At 57.1% G+C, this 14,710-nt stretch overlaps 1 protein-coding gene across 2 annotated transcripts; it reads left to right on the top strand.

Moving 5' to 3' along the window:
* Nucleotides 1-1,063: 1,063 nt before the first annotated feature.
* On the top strand, nucleotides 1,064-13,378 carry ZDHHC18 (zinc finger DHHC-type containing 18). Of its 2 annotated transcripts, XM_009276202.2 has the most exons (8): nucleotides 1,064-1,235; nucleotides 3,129-3,278; nucleotides 4,606-4,743; nucleotides 5,240-5,288; nucleotides 5,757-5,859; nucleotides 7,381-7,490; nucleotides 8,807-8,906; nucleotides 12,551-13,378. In XM_009276202.2, the coding sequence occupies exons 2-8, from the start codon at nucleotides 3,134-3,136 to the stop codon at nucleotides 12,959-12,961; spliced, it is 1,056 nt and encodes a 351-aa protein (XP_009274477.1). In that variant the 5' UTR covers nucleotides 1,064-1,235; nucleotides 3,129-3,133; the 3' UTR covers nucleotides 12,962-13,378. The 2 variants fall into 2 exon arrangements, with proteins under 2 accessions (XP_009274477.1, XP_009274476.1); XM_009276201.1 differs by lacking the exon at nucleotides 8,807-8,906 and having other exon boundaries at nucleotides 1,081-1,235; nucleotides 12,551-12,712.
* The last annotated feature ends 1,332 nt before the right edge of the window (nucleotides 13,379-14,710 follow it).

Below are 14,710 nucleotides of genomic sequence, written 5' to 3'. Positions count from 1 at the left end.
TGTGATTTCTTGTTGCTTGGTGGGGGAAAGCGGGGTCCAGAGATTCTCCCAGGAAAGGGGTGGCAACAGGCTCGCATCTCTCATTTCGGAGACCTTTCTGTCCCTCCGTCAGGGAGACGACCGAGGGGCTCGGCAGCAGCGTTGGTCTCGGGCCGAAGGGGTTTTGTTGCTTGGTGGCTGCTTTGTTCTGGACAGCTGAGCTCAGGAGTTGAAACAAAAGTTGCTTAATCCTCTCAGGCTGCCTCGCAGCGTTACTGAGACTTAGTGCTGCCCGCAGACATCAGGGTTCAAGCAGCTTGCCTGTCTGCGCTCAACTGGGTACTTATCAGTGCTTATAATAGCAAATCCCTCTGCGGAGCGAGGGACGGGGGGGGGTCTCCGGCACTGTGCCGTGCGAAGAGCTGTGTTCCTCGGCCGTCTTCACCTGTCGTGCCGCGAGTAGCGGAGCTGCCCTGATGTGGGGTGCGATCGCGCCGGTCCCCATCTGTGGAAAAACAGCCCCTGGTCGTAGTACAGCGAGCCCAAGAGCCGGCATCGTCTGCTGAGATGCCTGGTGGCCTGTCACAGCAGTGTCAGTGCTGGAAGGCGTCCTCATCCAAACATCTGGCACACCATGAAGGGCACACGAGTCATCCAGAGACAGCAAAGCTGTGTTGAATCGAAGCCAAGTTCCCTCTCAGCTTCACGTGTTGGACCAAATGGGATTGCGTTCACGCTGATTTTGATTCCTGCTTAGCTTGGGGCGTTTCTCCGTGTGTTCTTGATGCTGCTGTTATAGAAGGTGACCGGGCTTTGGGGCGGCTGACGGGTTTTTGAAATGCGATTCTGGGACTTCAGAAGGGCAAAGAGGTTGTGTACAGGGGCTTGTGCTGCATCTTCGTGCCAAAGGCCCTGTCTTCCCAGTGTTACTCCGGTGTTTTCTGGGCTGGCTCTTGCTGTTCCAGAGGTCTCTGCAAAGCAGCAGCACTTCAGCCCACCACCCCGTGATAATTCACAGTGCGTAGTGTCACAGCCGATGGCCGGTTCTGTAGCGATGGTTGGTAACAACGCATTTTTTTTCTTTTCTTTTAACAGCTGCCCCTTCCTTGCCAGTCACCTCACCTTGGCCATCCCCATCATTGCAGCCGTCCTCTTCTTCTTTGTCATCAGCTGCCTGCTCCAGACAAGCTTCAGAGACCCAGGTATCCTGCCCAGAGCCACCCCAAGTGAGGCCGCAGACCTGGAAAAGCGAATCGGTGAGACTTCTGTGTTTGGTCCAGTGCACGCCTCTGCGTGTGCGTGCGCCCCACGCGTGTCAGGCTCGGTGAGTCTCTGGAGAAAAGGACAGAGTATCAGATCATGAGGCTTGACAGTGTCTTACGGGTCCTGGTAAGAGAGGTGTGACCGGCTCCTCTAGCACAGCAGGCAGCGCCTCGAAGAGAGGATCTGCAGAGAAGCAGAGGTGGTTTTCCTTTCTGTTTAGTCCCATCGCTTTCCCAGGCAAAGCCCTGTACAGTGGGTCGGAGCTGAACAGTCCTGCCCTCAGGATGACGCCTGAGCGGGCAGTGACCCTGTGCAGAGCTCAGGGGAGGGAGAGCTCGCGGCATCGGTGTCCTAAACACGAATACCGTTGGGGACTGCGTACCAGCAGCTGCGGGAGCATGAAGTCCCCCTTCAGAATCACGCTGCCAGGCTCTTGAAGACGGAGCGAGAGTGCCTGTGATGCTCCGTAACGGCGCGTTAGTTACTCTAAACGTTGTCCAAACTCGGAGGAGTCTGACCCTGTACGTTCTTCTGCAAAATACGTGTGGTGAGGACGTAGGATAATTAATTTAGGAATGAATGCTTTAAAGATTGCGATTTGCCGTGGAGCCTGCTGTGCCGCAAGGGGTTTTTTTTATTGTAATGGTTTCTAACAGTATGCTGATGTTTGTCCCCGTCTAAAAACTGCTATGTCACGCTGTTTTGGTGGTGGCCAAGAAGGTGCGTGCATCCAGGATCTGTGGACCTTGTTGACGTGATCCGTAGTAACAAATGCTTTAGCAAAGCTAATGTGAGACAACTCAAATCTGCCCCACTGAAGACAGTTGCAAGGCGATAATTCTACATCTGACTAAAAAAATGGTTTTAAAATACGCTCAGAGTGGTTATCCATGTTTCTATTTATAAGTGCCTAAAGCAGTAATCTGGCTGCAGATGCTGCCTGATGTGCCAGCTGTTACTGTTAATATAATCCACTAGTCATCCTCTTAACATGCTCACTGTTACGTCTCTATTTTCAAAGACTTCATCGGAGTTGGAAAGGTGCTCTTTCAAGAGTGACTTGAATAAAGGAATAGCCCCCAAAATTGCAAATGTGATAGAGGTTTTCCAGCTCACGCTTTTTGCTGAGCAGAGAAAGTCTCCAGCTGCCAGTCCCCAGTGAATAACGAAGTGCCCGCACACACAGATGCGACTCGCGGTGTCCCTAAAAATCCTTGATTTCGACCTTGAGGAGGAGGAATCCTCTTGCGCTACTAACGTGCCTACGTCAAATTTCAATGAACTCTGCCCGGAGCACTTGAGACCTGCTCGCTGTCCTCCCCCCCGTGATGGAAATGAGTCCCTTGAGCCCGGCGGCGCCCGCTGGCTCCAGCTGCGGGTTGGCAGGTTGTGTGCTGGCGGCGGCAGGGGATGCTTCTGCTGAGGTTACCCTAACGCCTCCTGATTTCTGTAACTTGGACGCGTACAGAAGAGGAGGAACCACGCGTGCGTTAACAGATCATGTTGCCTCCTTGCGTTGTGATCCGTTAGACACGCAGAGATGAGTTGGTGTTGCTGGGCACGTTAACGCTGCTGCTTTTATGCTCGCTATTTATAAATTGCTTTATGTTCCTAAACTGTTGGGCAGATATTACTTCCTCTTGGCATCCCAGCAGCATTGCCATTGAACAGACAAGGAAAGGACATAAATAATGCTGCGAGGAGCTGACTGGAGTTCCCGGCTGCCCACCCTGCAACAAATCCTGTAGGCTGAGCTGCCTCTTAGCTTTTGCTTAAAATCAGGAGAGCACGTGCCAATCCCTCACCCTGCCAGGAAGCAGCTCGGGGTGATACGGGGGCTTGGGTTTCCCCTGCACCAGTTTGACTGTCCCTCCTTGCCCTTGCAGACAGCATGGGTACCTCTACCTATCGCCCGCCGGCCCGCACGATGGAAGTGGTCATAAACAAGTACGTGGTGAAACTCAAGTACTGCTACACCTGCAAAATGTTCCGTCCTCCACGCACCTCTCACTGCAGTGTCTGCGACAACTGTGTCGGTAAGCCCAGAAAGTGGAAAGATGCTGATATCTCTGTGTGTGTGTGTGTGTGTTGGGGGGTCTTTTATGTTCCTGGACAGATTGCTTTTGCTTCTTGTAAAGGATTATAAAGCGAGATACTGAGTGGTCTTTCTTCTTCCCATTTAAAATGAAAGCAAGACCGGTGCAGTGGCTCAGGGCGAGGGGGCAGCATGTCCAAGACTCCGTGTCTCTGCTTTCCCTGGTTCTGGGAAGACCGTACCATGAAACGCGGTTAAGGCCCCCCACCAAACACGAGGTTTGCTGCGGGCTCCTTGTTGTCTGTGGCCTTGCTGTTGCCAGGTTGGTAGAGACGCCACCGCAGATGCTGGTTGAGCTCTTCTGTCTCCTCTCCCCGTGCCAGCAGACTGTGGTGGGGCAGGAGGGAATGAACAAAGACCTGAAGAAAAGTCTCTGATGGCTCCACGCAGGCAGGCGCAGGCGTGGGGCAGCTGCAGGGGGGTGGGCAGGGAGGTTCCCAGAGCAACTTGAACTGGCAGCAGGGTGGCATGTGATTTAGGGACACGCCAGGAGAGTTTACTCCTCGGGCGGCTGCTCCTGGTCGTGCACCACGTGGATGCGGAGGCTGCGCTTTATGCCGTCCGCTGGGGCAGCCCGAGGAGCGACTTAACGCCCCTTACGCTGGAACGGCTCGCTGGAAAGCAGCCGTGGCTGGGGCAGGGTTTGGAGGGGAGCTGTCTGGAGGAGCGGGCGTGCGCCTGCCTTGTGTGCAATGGGTTTTGTTTGCGCTGACGTCCCCCGCAGGACGGTTACCGCAGCCCTGTTAGTCTGAAATGCAGCCCTTTCATTAGAAGGCAGTCGGGAGTGTTTCCAGATATATGGCACCTGCCCTGGGTTCCCAGGCAGTTTCTGTGGTATTAGAGGCATATCTTTATAACTCTGAAAATTATTTTGTGCCCCGAAGAAGGCGGGGGAAGCTGACGTGCAGAAAAAGAGCAGCGATGCTGCGTGCGCGCTCCCAGTGCTGCTAGATACTGGAAAAACTGCCGCACTTTTCCTGCTCTCTTTCGGTTTTAGTAATGGTAGATGTTACCAGTCACAAGGCTTGTATTTATGCAGGGTTTGGTGGGAGGAAGGGTTTGGCCTTTGATGGTAAAAAAAGGGCATGTGAGCGGGCAGCAGTGCTCCGTTGAAACTTCTTGCTCACGTACTGCTGCGGAGAGGTTCTGGTCTCAGGGTGGTGGGTGGAAGCTCGATTTGTAGCCCCTGGTTTTCGGAGGCTCAGCAGAGTTTGCTCTGTTATGGGGTGCGAGGTGGCAGGAGTCCTCACCGTGTCCCTTTGTTTCAGAGAGGTTTGATCACCACTGCCCCTGGGTGGGCAACTGCGTGGGGAAGCGCAACTATCGCTACTTCTATGCCTTCATCCTCTCCCTCTCCTTCCTGACAGCCTTCATCTTCGCTTGTGTCGTCACCCACCTCACTTTGCGTAAGTACTGCGGGTACTAGCAGCGATGCGTGCCGTGCTCCTGGCCACGAGCGACTTGAGGCAGCGCTGGGTCACTGTTCCTGTTGGGACAGAGCGTGGGGAAGGGTCTGGTTGGTTTACACCAGGCTTTTCAGTGCAGGTGGCCTGAATAAACGGGGTCTCGGACTGTAGGGAACCACAGACCCACCCTGCACCTCGCTGCAGAGAGACCTTGAGAGCTGGTGACTGGGTTATCCCCTCCAGAGCAAATGAGCTGGTGGGTGCATCCACTCTTAACCTGGTGGGGAAGGTGACGTGCCTGTCAGCCCCGAATCTCCTGGAGCTGTATCTGCACGCTGACGTTTCTGCAAAGTTACAGACTGCAGACGTTTCTCAGGCAGCCGGGCAGATCCATACGGCCCACAGCGGGGTGGCTGCGTGCTCAGGAGTGAAGTGTTGGCTGGAGATGCGAGGCTGCCTGATGGGATGTTGTTCCTTGTCCCGTTTTGCTTTGCAGGCTCTCAGAGAGATGGATTCCTCGCCACTCTGAAGACAACACCTGCCAGATATCCTTCTGATGCCATCGGCTGCTCGGACTGTCGAGCACTGGTGCAGCAATGCTAATTGTATGACAGAAGTGCAATGAGCTCTTTGTAGGGTCACCTTCGTGTACTTTCCACAACTTAATTTAGTCCCCTAGCTACCTGGTTGGGGCAGACAGGCTTCTCTTCATCTGTAGGCTGGTAACATCACCAAATTGGGAAGACCTTTAATTCCTTATTTAGTTCACCGCCAGGGAGTAAGAGTGGGTGACAAACTTGTTTCCCAGTTTGAAAATTTACGTGGAAAGGGAAGCGGCTGGAACAGGCTGTGCCTTGGTGGATGCCTGCAGAATGGCACGGGGAATGGGAAGCTTGCCGGGGTGTTTCCGTGGCCCAGCGTGCGTGGCCACGGCGCGTACCTCCCAAAACAGTCCTCTGCCTCTCCTTGCAGGATGATTTTGTTCCCTGGGACTTCCTTGACTGTTGTTTCACTGTGCTGGAGCTGGTGATTTGTTTTTTCTCAGTCTGGTCTATTTTGGGCCTCTCAGGTTTTCACACTTACTTAGTCGCCTCCAACCTGACGACAAACGAAGATGTAAGTACCTGGACGCTTGTCCTTCTGCAGGGCCGGCCCTGGTCCTTCCTAAGCAGAGGTGAGGCTTTCAGGGGATCCTTGGCTGCCTGCCTCGGTGCAGTATCTCGGTAAGGCATGCTGCCTGCATTGCCTGTGATAATCCACTGCAAAGCAAACGGCCCCTGCCCAAGGCATTTAGGCTGTAGTTTCAGGTAGCTGAGCAGGGGGGAAAGCAGCGCGCAGCAGCCGGGGACCGTGCGACACGTGTGGCTGGGCAGCGTCAGGCTACGGGGGTCACACGCTGAAATGTTAGAAAGGTCACGTGTGTGTTTTTTCCAGTCTGTATGTGGCCTTGCTTAAAATTAGGAGTTCTGAGATTAAAAAAGGAAAGCTGGCCCCAGAGATTTATTTGGGTGTTAGCCCGGGACATGGGTGATCTTAATTCAGCATCCCGCGTAACCACAGGTTTCCTCTGAGACCCTGGGCAAGTCCCTTTGTCTCTATCGGTTCCTCATGTCTAATAGGCAAATAATGTACAGACATCTCCTGATGAGATTTACCTCAAAGTCTGGGGCGCGTGCAGACTCCAAGGGCCAAATGAGTACCCCGAGCAGGGCAGATTGTACGGAAAAGCGGGATCTGTCCGATCCTCGGAATCAAAATTCATTCTTCTGGCCAGAAGTACCTGTAATCCTTGCTGGAAGCTTCCAGCACTGCGGAAGGCAGGTTTGCATCCCCTGGTTTGGGGTTTTTTTTAACTTTTTCCCCTCCCCTTTCCTCTCCACCTTTCCGTTGCGTTCAGAGGCGTTGGCAGAGATGTGCAAGGCCGTGTAAGTGAAGCTAATGGAGGTCGCACCCCGGTACTGAGAGCACCAAGTCCGAAGCGCGTGGCCCGTTGCCTCTCTGGCTGCGTTGCCCACGTTGCCAGCCTTATGCTGCAACTAGGGAGAGGGAAGTAAAAACAAAAGGAGGAAATGTAATGGTAAACAATTCGCTGCAGCCAGGGGCCTGAGGCCAGGTATAGCATCTGCCCACTCGTGTGTGCCTGCGCTTGATGTGACCGGGGTTTCGAAATCAAGAGTCCCGGTGACAGCTGCTCAGGGTGGGGACAGATGAAATTGTTTCCTCCTCTTGCAGCACGGCCTGGGAATCCCCTTGCCGTTTGTTCAGCCTGAGGAGCCCAGGAAGGACCGTGAGCTAGAGCCCTGCTCTGATGAGCTTTCAGCCTAGTAGAGAACAAGGGGAGGAGGAGGAGGCTGGCGTTGAAGACGGTGACAGTGACAAGCTGCCGTGCAGCACGGGGAGGGCACAGCTTTGGAGCTTTCTAGCTGCAAGGTTGCACCTTGGCAGAGGCAGGGGCAGCGTATTGCTGTCTCCTCTGCCTGCCTTTCTGCAGCCGTCCTGCTTGTTAAAGCAAAGAGAGGGAAGGCGTTTGCAGTAAGACAAGCCTTCCACCTCGGATTTGAACCGAGTCCGTTATCGTGTGACTATCTGCTATCGCATTTTTCCTACCTTAATCTGCGTGTATCCTTTCCCTTTCAGATCAAAGGGTCCTGGTCAAATAAGAGGGGCTCGGAGTTTGCCAATCCGTACAGCCATAAAAGTATCCTCACAAACTGCTGCGCGGTGCTGTGTGGACCATTCCATCCCAGGTAAGAGCCTTTGACCTCCACAGCGCTGGGAATCGCATCCTGCTCTGTGAGAGGGGCCTTGGAAAGGACAGATTTATCACGGTTCAGGGGAGACTGTGTCAGCACAAACACATCTGCCCCCATGATGACGGGGAAACGGTTTCCCAGTCTCTGCAGCGAGCGGCTGGAGAAATGTAGAAGAGCTACAACTGTTGCTTCTCCTGTGTTTGAGCTTGACGAGTTGGGGTCACTTGTAGTTGTTTAATGGAGCTTGCAGATAAGACACATCCTGCGATTCAGTGAGGGGAGAGTAATGGCACCAAAGGGCTCGGCAGCAGATGGTAAATACCGGTAGTGGCGGTGCTTCTTAGCACATGTTTTTTCCTCCCGTACTCTGAGGATCGAGCATCGTGGCAAGCAGCCAGCAGAGAACCGCACAAGGCAGTGTGGAGACCCTGGGTTTTACCAACACGTAGATTGCCTGAAACGCTGAGTGGCGTCCTACCAAATGCTCTTACCCGTGGGTTAACCAAGAACCGAGGTTAAACCCAGGGCAAAGGCGGGCAGTTCGCTGCAGATGCGAGGAAGGTTTGGGCCTGAAGCGCGGGTACCTGCAGCACAGGAGTATTGCTGCTTTGTCACAAGAGGGTGCAATTGGGCAGAGTCAGGCCGGCTTCCCCTTACGCTGTGCTCCGGGAGCGGGCGACCTGCGCGCTGGCTTGGAGCTCTCAGCCTGTCCTAGGGCATGTGGGGATCCTCGAGACAACTTTATTCACTGGAGCCAATTTAGATTTATGTGGAGCATCTCGGAGGTGCTAACTCAGTGGAACACAACAGCAGGGGAAGGTGTCTGAGGCTGTGCAGCTAGAGCCAAAGCGTGTTTTACACTTACATCTGGCCCCGCGCTCTGAAGTACCCCCAAGCTTTTTCTTGGATTCAGAGGTGCCGAAATGCCAGCGCTGCCGCTCAGAGATGGTAAATCTGCGGATTCAGGGAGCCGAGCTGTTTGCTGGGAGGTCGTGGGGAGAAGAGTGTTTTACTCCAGTTCTTTCCTCGGTCACGTTGTTTTCCTGTTGTAAAGACCTTTCGCCAGTTCCCATTTGGTTTTGTGGTGACCCAAAGCTTTAACTGCCTCGAGGCTGTTTGGTGGCTTGTGTGATAAGTTTGTGGTTTGTCTAATGGGCAGGAAGCTGTGTTATCCAGCGCGCTCCTGCCGATGCTTTGGTTAGCAGTTCCCACGAGGAGAGCCCTCTCTGTGGCTTGAAGACTCCGCGAAGACGGGAGCTCACATTTCCTTAACTCCTCTCCCCTTGCACCCTTCCGTTTCTCTTTTCCAGTTTGATAGACAGAAGAGGATTTATCCAGCCAGATGTCGGGACCCCGTCCAGTCCTAAGGGCGAAATCCCTTCCTTTGGAGCCAAAACTGACACCAGCATGGTAGGAGGCATTCCCTAGCAGTGCTGTGATGTAGCCCAGTGCCTGCTGTGCCTGCACCTCGCTCCAGCCAGTACCTTCCCCTCTTACCACCTCCCCGGCCTCAGGCGGGACAGCCCTGTGATGCAGAGCTGCCAAAGACTCAGTCGAGCCATACGTTGCCTTTTTTTTTTTTTCCCCCTCCTTTTTTAAAATTTATTTATTATTTTTTGTTTATTTGTTTCACTGTGACGCGGCCTGTCTGGGCTTTCAACTGACAGAGCCCGACAGCATGCAAGACCCTCAGACTCGTGCAGAAGGCGGGGGGTCCCTGCTGCACCTGGGAAGCAAATAAGTCTGGGGAGCCACCAGACCTCTGAGCCCGGAGCGTCCGCTCCAGGGGGTCGCTGTGTTTGCTGCCGGGAGTGATGAGGTGGGCCGAGGGTGGGAGGTGGGGACTGGCAAACGGTTCCCACTCTGAGCTGGGCTGTCACGCCTCGTCTTCTGGGCTGGTGGAGGCCTAAGTTCCCTGCTATCCCTGTTCTCTCCATGAACACGTCCTGCTCCCCTGTGCCGAGGCGGGACGCGTTCTGTCTCTTAACGGCTGGGTTCTCACCTTGGCTGCTGCCGGAGCAGCTTTTCTTTTCCAGAAGCTGCTGTTTAAGTTGGGGCTGTTCAGCTGGGAGGACTCTGGCTCCCAGCAGACGTGGAAGCTAGCTAGATGTCCCAGCTGCTGGTGATCCTATTTTCTGGCTGGTCACTGAGGGGGTGCTGAAGAACTCTTTGTGTTTTGGCTCTGCCAGTCAGTCAGGCAACGTTTTGCAGCAAGGGCACAAGTTAGGATGACCCTCCTTTTAACGGGGAAGAAGAAACACGCAGCGTCCTGTGGCTCTCGTCATGAGATGCTGGTCGGCAAGGCTACAGCTGTAAGATTTGGGAACCTTAGCTTGCCAGGGAAGCCTGGTTATGTCCTGTCTGTAGAAGACCAAAAGGCAACAGAAAGAGCGTGAATTCCTGAGGGTCGCACCCTTCCCAGGTGGAGCTTCGCAGAGGAAGCGGTGAGCGGGTGCTAGTCTTTGATGACCTCGCGTTGTGCTCTTGGTTCGGGTTTCTGGCCGGCAGGCGAGAGCAGGGCTGTCCCCAGCGCCTCGGGAGCGATTCCCGTGTGCCTGGGCTCATCCGTGAGCATCGCTCGGTGCCTGCAGAGGCACGGGAGAGCTGGGCTGGGCAGCCAGCTCTGCGTCACTGACACTGGAGTGTGCGTAGGGGAGAGTCACAGACCTTGTTAGCAATACTTGAATCGTGTTATTAAAAGCTGCTGGATATTTTTGCACAATTTGTAGATTTTTTTTTTTTTTCGTTTTCTATGTAGAACACTTTATATTCGGTGCAGGTAGCGTTGTGCATGTTAGCACCAGGGCAGAAGCTTGCAGCGTTCTGTGTCAAACTGCCTGGTTAGGTTTCTGTGGGTCAGACGCATGTATTTCAGCCTCGGGCAGAGGCAGCACACTTACCGGGGGCAGCCTGTCCCCACCGAATTCACCAGCGTTGTGCTTTGCACACTGTGAGTGACCGCGCCAGCCCGCCCGCAGCCTCGGGGCGCGCTGGGGGACGGCGGAGGCACAAGGTTCCCCCCGGCCTTACATTTCTGGCTGGCTGCACAGAGTTCTCGGTGCTTGTTTGCTGTGGCCACCACCTCTACCTTCCCCTCCGCAAAGAGCCGAGGTGAGAGCACGGCGGCGGAGGCTGCTGAATTTCTACCGGATCCCGGCAGATGGCCCTCGCTGCCCGGGGAGGCTCCCGGTGCTCCTCTGCCAGCCGCCCCAGCCCCGCAGCTTCGTGCCATCTCTCACGGGCCAGGCGCTTTAGCGCATTGCCCGTGTTGCAGCCGGAGAGGCCGCCCTGCCCTTCCCTCCCCGCTTCCCCTGCAGGGATGTCCCCAGCAGGGCTTGTCCCTGCCTTCGAGGAGCCTTGATGCTACTTCTAGGGGGCAGGCGTGGGGCCGTTCTGGGGGCGGGGGGGGGGCGGGGGCGAGCCGAGCGGTGCGGAGAGGGTCTGGCGCTGGGGAGCGAGGAGCAGCGTGGGGGGCGTTATCAGGGGCCAAACTACTTCCTGTTTTTATTTAAACCAGTCTCCTTTGTTACTCATCATAATAAAATTATATTTTTAAAGAGTTAATTGCTTGGATTATTGTTTTATTCCTTTGAGACACCTGCCCTCTTCTGTCTCGGTGTTTAACATCTGTCAGGTGGCAGCTGGACTCTTTATTAGGCCCAGGGTTTGCCTGGAAGCTCTTAAAACCGCCTGCGGGATGGGGCTACCAGGGATGCTTAGCACCAATCGGTGCTGCCGTGACTCTTGCTGGAGCAAAGGGATTTTTCTGTCCCACGTCTCCAGGCTGGGCAGGGTCTCATCCACTTGCCGGTCTCCTTCCTGCAGAAGCCGTCACCTCGGCATCCTTTCCCCACCCACCTTGGTCCTGGGCTGTGCCAGGATCTGTGGTCCCCATGTCTAACCCAGCCCTCTCCGGCCGTACCGGCGGGTATCGAGGTGCATAATCTCTGGTGTCTTCCCCAGGAGGACGCCTGCCAGGACTTTGCCATTTCCTGCACAGCCTGACGGGATTTGCCCCCTCCTTGGACGTTAGCCCTGCTTTCTGAGGGTTAGCTGGTAAGAAAGAGCTTTCTTCTCCCCGTCATCCACTCGAGCAACCCATCTCATCTCCGCTGCATGACCAGCTCTGTCCACGGAGCCCATCACCCTCCAGTTGTGTAGACATCTGTGTGCCGTGTGCCCTGGCCATCCCACCACTACCCCACCGGCATCCCACCGGCGCGAGGGGCGGCGAGCCCTGGGTTGTGCCGTCTTGGTGCAGGGCTGCGCGGCAGAGGGGTTGCCCACAGCCTTGGCGAGAAGAGAGGGACGGTTTCCCCCGGCTTTGTGCTGGGGCTTGGTACAAGATGGAGCCGCCTGGTCGGCGTGTGTGTGCGTGGTGTAGCTTGGAAAACGCTGTGGCTGAGGGTTGGTTCTGGCTCCGGGCAGGGGGTTCGTGAAGCCCGGGGCTGGCTGGATGGCAACGCCGTGGTGGTTTGTGCTCGGTGGAGCTGCGCGGCGTGACGGGCTTGGAGGAAGCCCCCAACTGATGCAGAGATTTAGTGTTTGGAGCGAGCTGTGGCCCGAACAGAGGAGTGGGAGCCTGGAACAGATTTCTAATCCCAGCTCTGACCTGCTCTGTGGTTCAGGCAATCCCTCCCCTCCCTCCCTCCCTCCCCCTCTGCTTGCTTTCCTCTCTCTAACACCAGGTTCCTCCTCTGACGTGCCCGTGGCCACAGTAAGTTCCTTCCAAAGCACGTTGCAACGAAGCCCTGCTTCCCTTGGGGGCTGCGGAACTGCCCTTCTCCCTCCTGTGCCCCCCTGCCCTCTCCTTCCCTGCAGCACCCCACGGGCTCCTGCCTGCTCGAGCCTCGGCAGCAGCGGTGAAGGCAGGCTGCCCCTTTCTCCCTGCCTGTGTCTGCCAGCGCTCTCCTCCATCCTGGACTGTCTCCCCTTTCTGTCGCAGCCTGGGTGCTCCCGCTCCGCTCCCTGCTGCTCCTCGCTCCTGTATTTCTGGCACTAACCCTCTCTTTCTCTTCCTCCCCTCTCCTCTCCCTCATGCCGGGTCGATCCAGTATCAAGAGCCCTGGTGGCCTGCAGCCCTCTGCCTCTCGTGGAGCGCCCGGCGGGAAGCCAAGACACCGCGGGCAACACCCGAGACTACAGCCATGACCACCACGAGTGCCTCCGCTCGCCAGGGCTACGTGGCTGCGCCTTCCTCCCTCCCGCCGCAAGAGAGGGGGGAAAGCAGCCGTGCACAAGGAAAAGCTTTTCCAACCCCTCTCCGGGAGCCGGGACGGCCGTCCCGCGGGTTCAAAGCTCAAAGCCATACAGCCGCCCCATCCGAGTGCAATAACTGGAGTTCCTGCTGTCTCCTGCCACTGGACGGACTCGCGCAATCGAGCGGAGGCCGCCGGTGGCTCCCCGTAACCACCAGCCTTACCCCCAGTGAAGGTGTCTCCCCTCCCGTAGATGCTGGAAGATAGCGGTTAGCATTCCAGCGGGCTTTCGAAACGAGCAGGCTTCGTGCCAGCGCATTTACAGCCGAGCCGGTGGCGTTACACGCCCGACCCCACCAGCCCCTCTCCGAGCCGTGTCCGTGTGTCAGAGGACTCTGCTCTGCGGACGGGAGTTAGCGCGTGGTCGGAGTTTACCCTTGCAAAACCCCCTCCGGCCAGCTGCCCCTTTCCTGTTCCGTCTTAGCACGGCTCTAGTCTTAGGGGAAGGAGTTCAAGCCCCGCGGGACCTTGACCAGCCACCTCTGCGGCCGGCGTTGCCGGAGGCTGCAGCACAGGCTGGGTGCTCCAGCACCGGGTTCTCCCACCGCCGGCAGCCGGGCTGGGAGCTGCGCTGCGGAGCTGTGCAGCCAGGCCTGTCCCGTCCCCCCCCGAGCCCAGCCCAGAGCCCAGAGCCCAGTAGGATTCACCATCTATTTATGCCTTTTACTTTTGTAACAAAATAAAAGTTTCTCCTATTTACTGTACGCCGGCGTCTGGCTGCTGCTCTGCCGGCGGAGGGGAGCTGCTCCCTGCAGCTCCTGCCTGGGCATGCCGGTGCTGCGCGGGGCGGGGGAGCTGAGCGGAGCCACGGAGGGCTGGTACCCCTCTGCCATCGGCTGTGCCGGCCACAGGGCCGGGAGCCAGGAGCTCCCTAAACCAGGCTGTGGCACTAGCCGTGGCCTTGAGGCAAGTCTCAGCCTTCCGTGGCTCTGCACCCTCCTGTACGAGGCACGAGCCTTGCTGCTGGGGCTGGGGAAGGGGCGACGGGCAGTGCCTGTGGGACCCGGGGCGCAGCGAGCACCCCTTGGCAAAATTCCTCCCCCACTGAAGTGTCAGGAGCTGGCAGCGGCCCCACAGCCTGGGGAGGGGCAGGGCTGGACGGGTGAGGACGGGGTGGCCGGGCGGGCTGCGAGCATCCTTCCAGTGCCACTGGGAATCGCCACGAGCAGCCTCTGCCTCCTGCCTGCCATCGCGGAGCAGCTCGAGCGCCCAGCCCATGCCTGCCTGCAGCATCGCCAGCTCGGCTCACGGCACCGGAGACGTGCGCTGGCCTGGGCAGCATCTCCCGGGGCTGGGGCTTAACCGGGTATCCCTCTCCCCAGGGCGATGCACCTTCTGGTGCCGCTCTTCGGCATTCGGGGCACCCACGGGTGCGCCGTGGGGTGATGCTGCAGCCGAGCTCACCTGCAGCCTCTGCGCAGCGATCTGGGGCTGTTCCCTTCACCCACCCGCTGATTTTCACGAAACCGGTAGAGCAGAATGTTTTTGCAGCCTCCTCTCAGCCCATTGCAACCAAAACTTTGGCAGCAGCTCAACCCCTTTGGCAGGGGCTGCCGGCAGACGCCTGAGCCGAGGCCGAGCCATCGCACACCCCATCTGAGCTTCTCGTCCTGCTGCCGCGGGGGGGGGTCCCCGCCGGGGCCGGGGGGGGGGCCCCCCACAGGGCCCTCGCGGAGCAGAGCCAACACAGGATTAAACAGCCCAAAACGCAGCCGGGCTGGTGCAGGAGCAGCCCGAGGTTTTGAAGCCGGGTCTGGTGGCGAGTGTTTCACCGGGGCTGGGGGCTGCGGACCCCGACCACGTACGGCTTTGCTGCTCAAAGGGGTGCGAGCTCAGACTTAACTCCCGCCCAGGGATTGCTGCCTCGCGTTTTTACAAGGGAAGGAGGTGGTTTTTAGAGGGCCAGGTACCTCGGGCTGCCCGTTTGGCCCCCCCCAACCCCCCCTATGGGGGCTT

The sequence above is a fragment of the Aptenodytes forsteri genome, unplaced genomic scaffold (assembly GCF_000699145.1).
Source record: "Aptenodytes forsteri isolate BGI_AS27 unplaced genomic scaffold, ASM69914v1 Scaffold321, whole genome shotgun sequence".
Lineage (NCBI taxonomy): Eukaryota > Metazoa > Chordata > Aves > Sphenisciformes > Spheniscidae > Aptenodytes > Aptenodytes forsteri.
The sequence above is the reverse complement of the archived record's forward strand: the minus strand, read 5'-3'. Positions and strand labels throughout refer to the sequence as shown.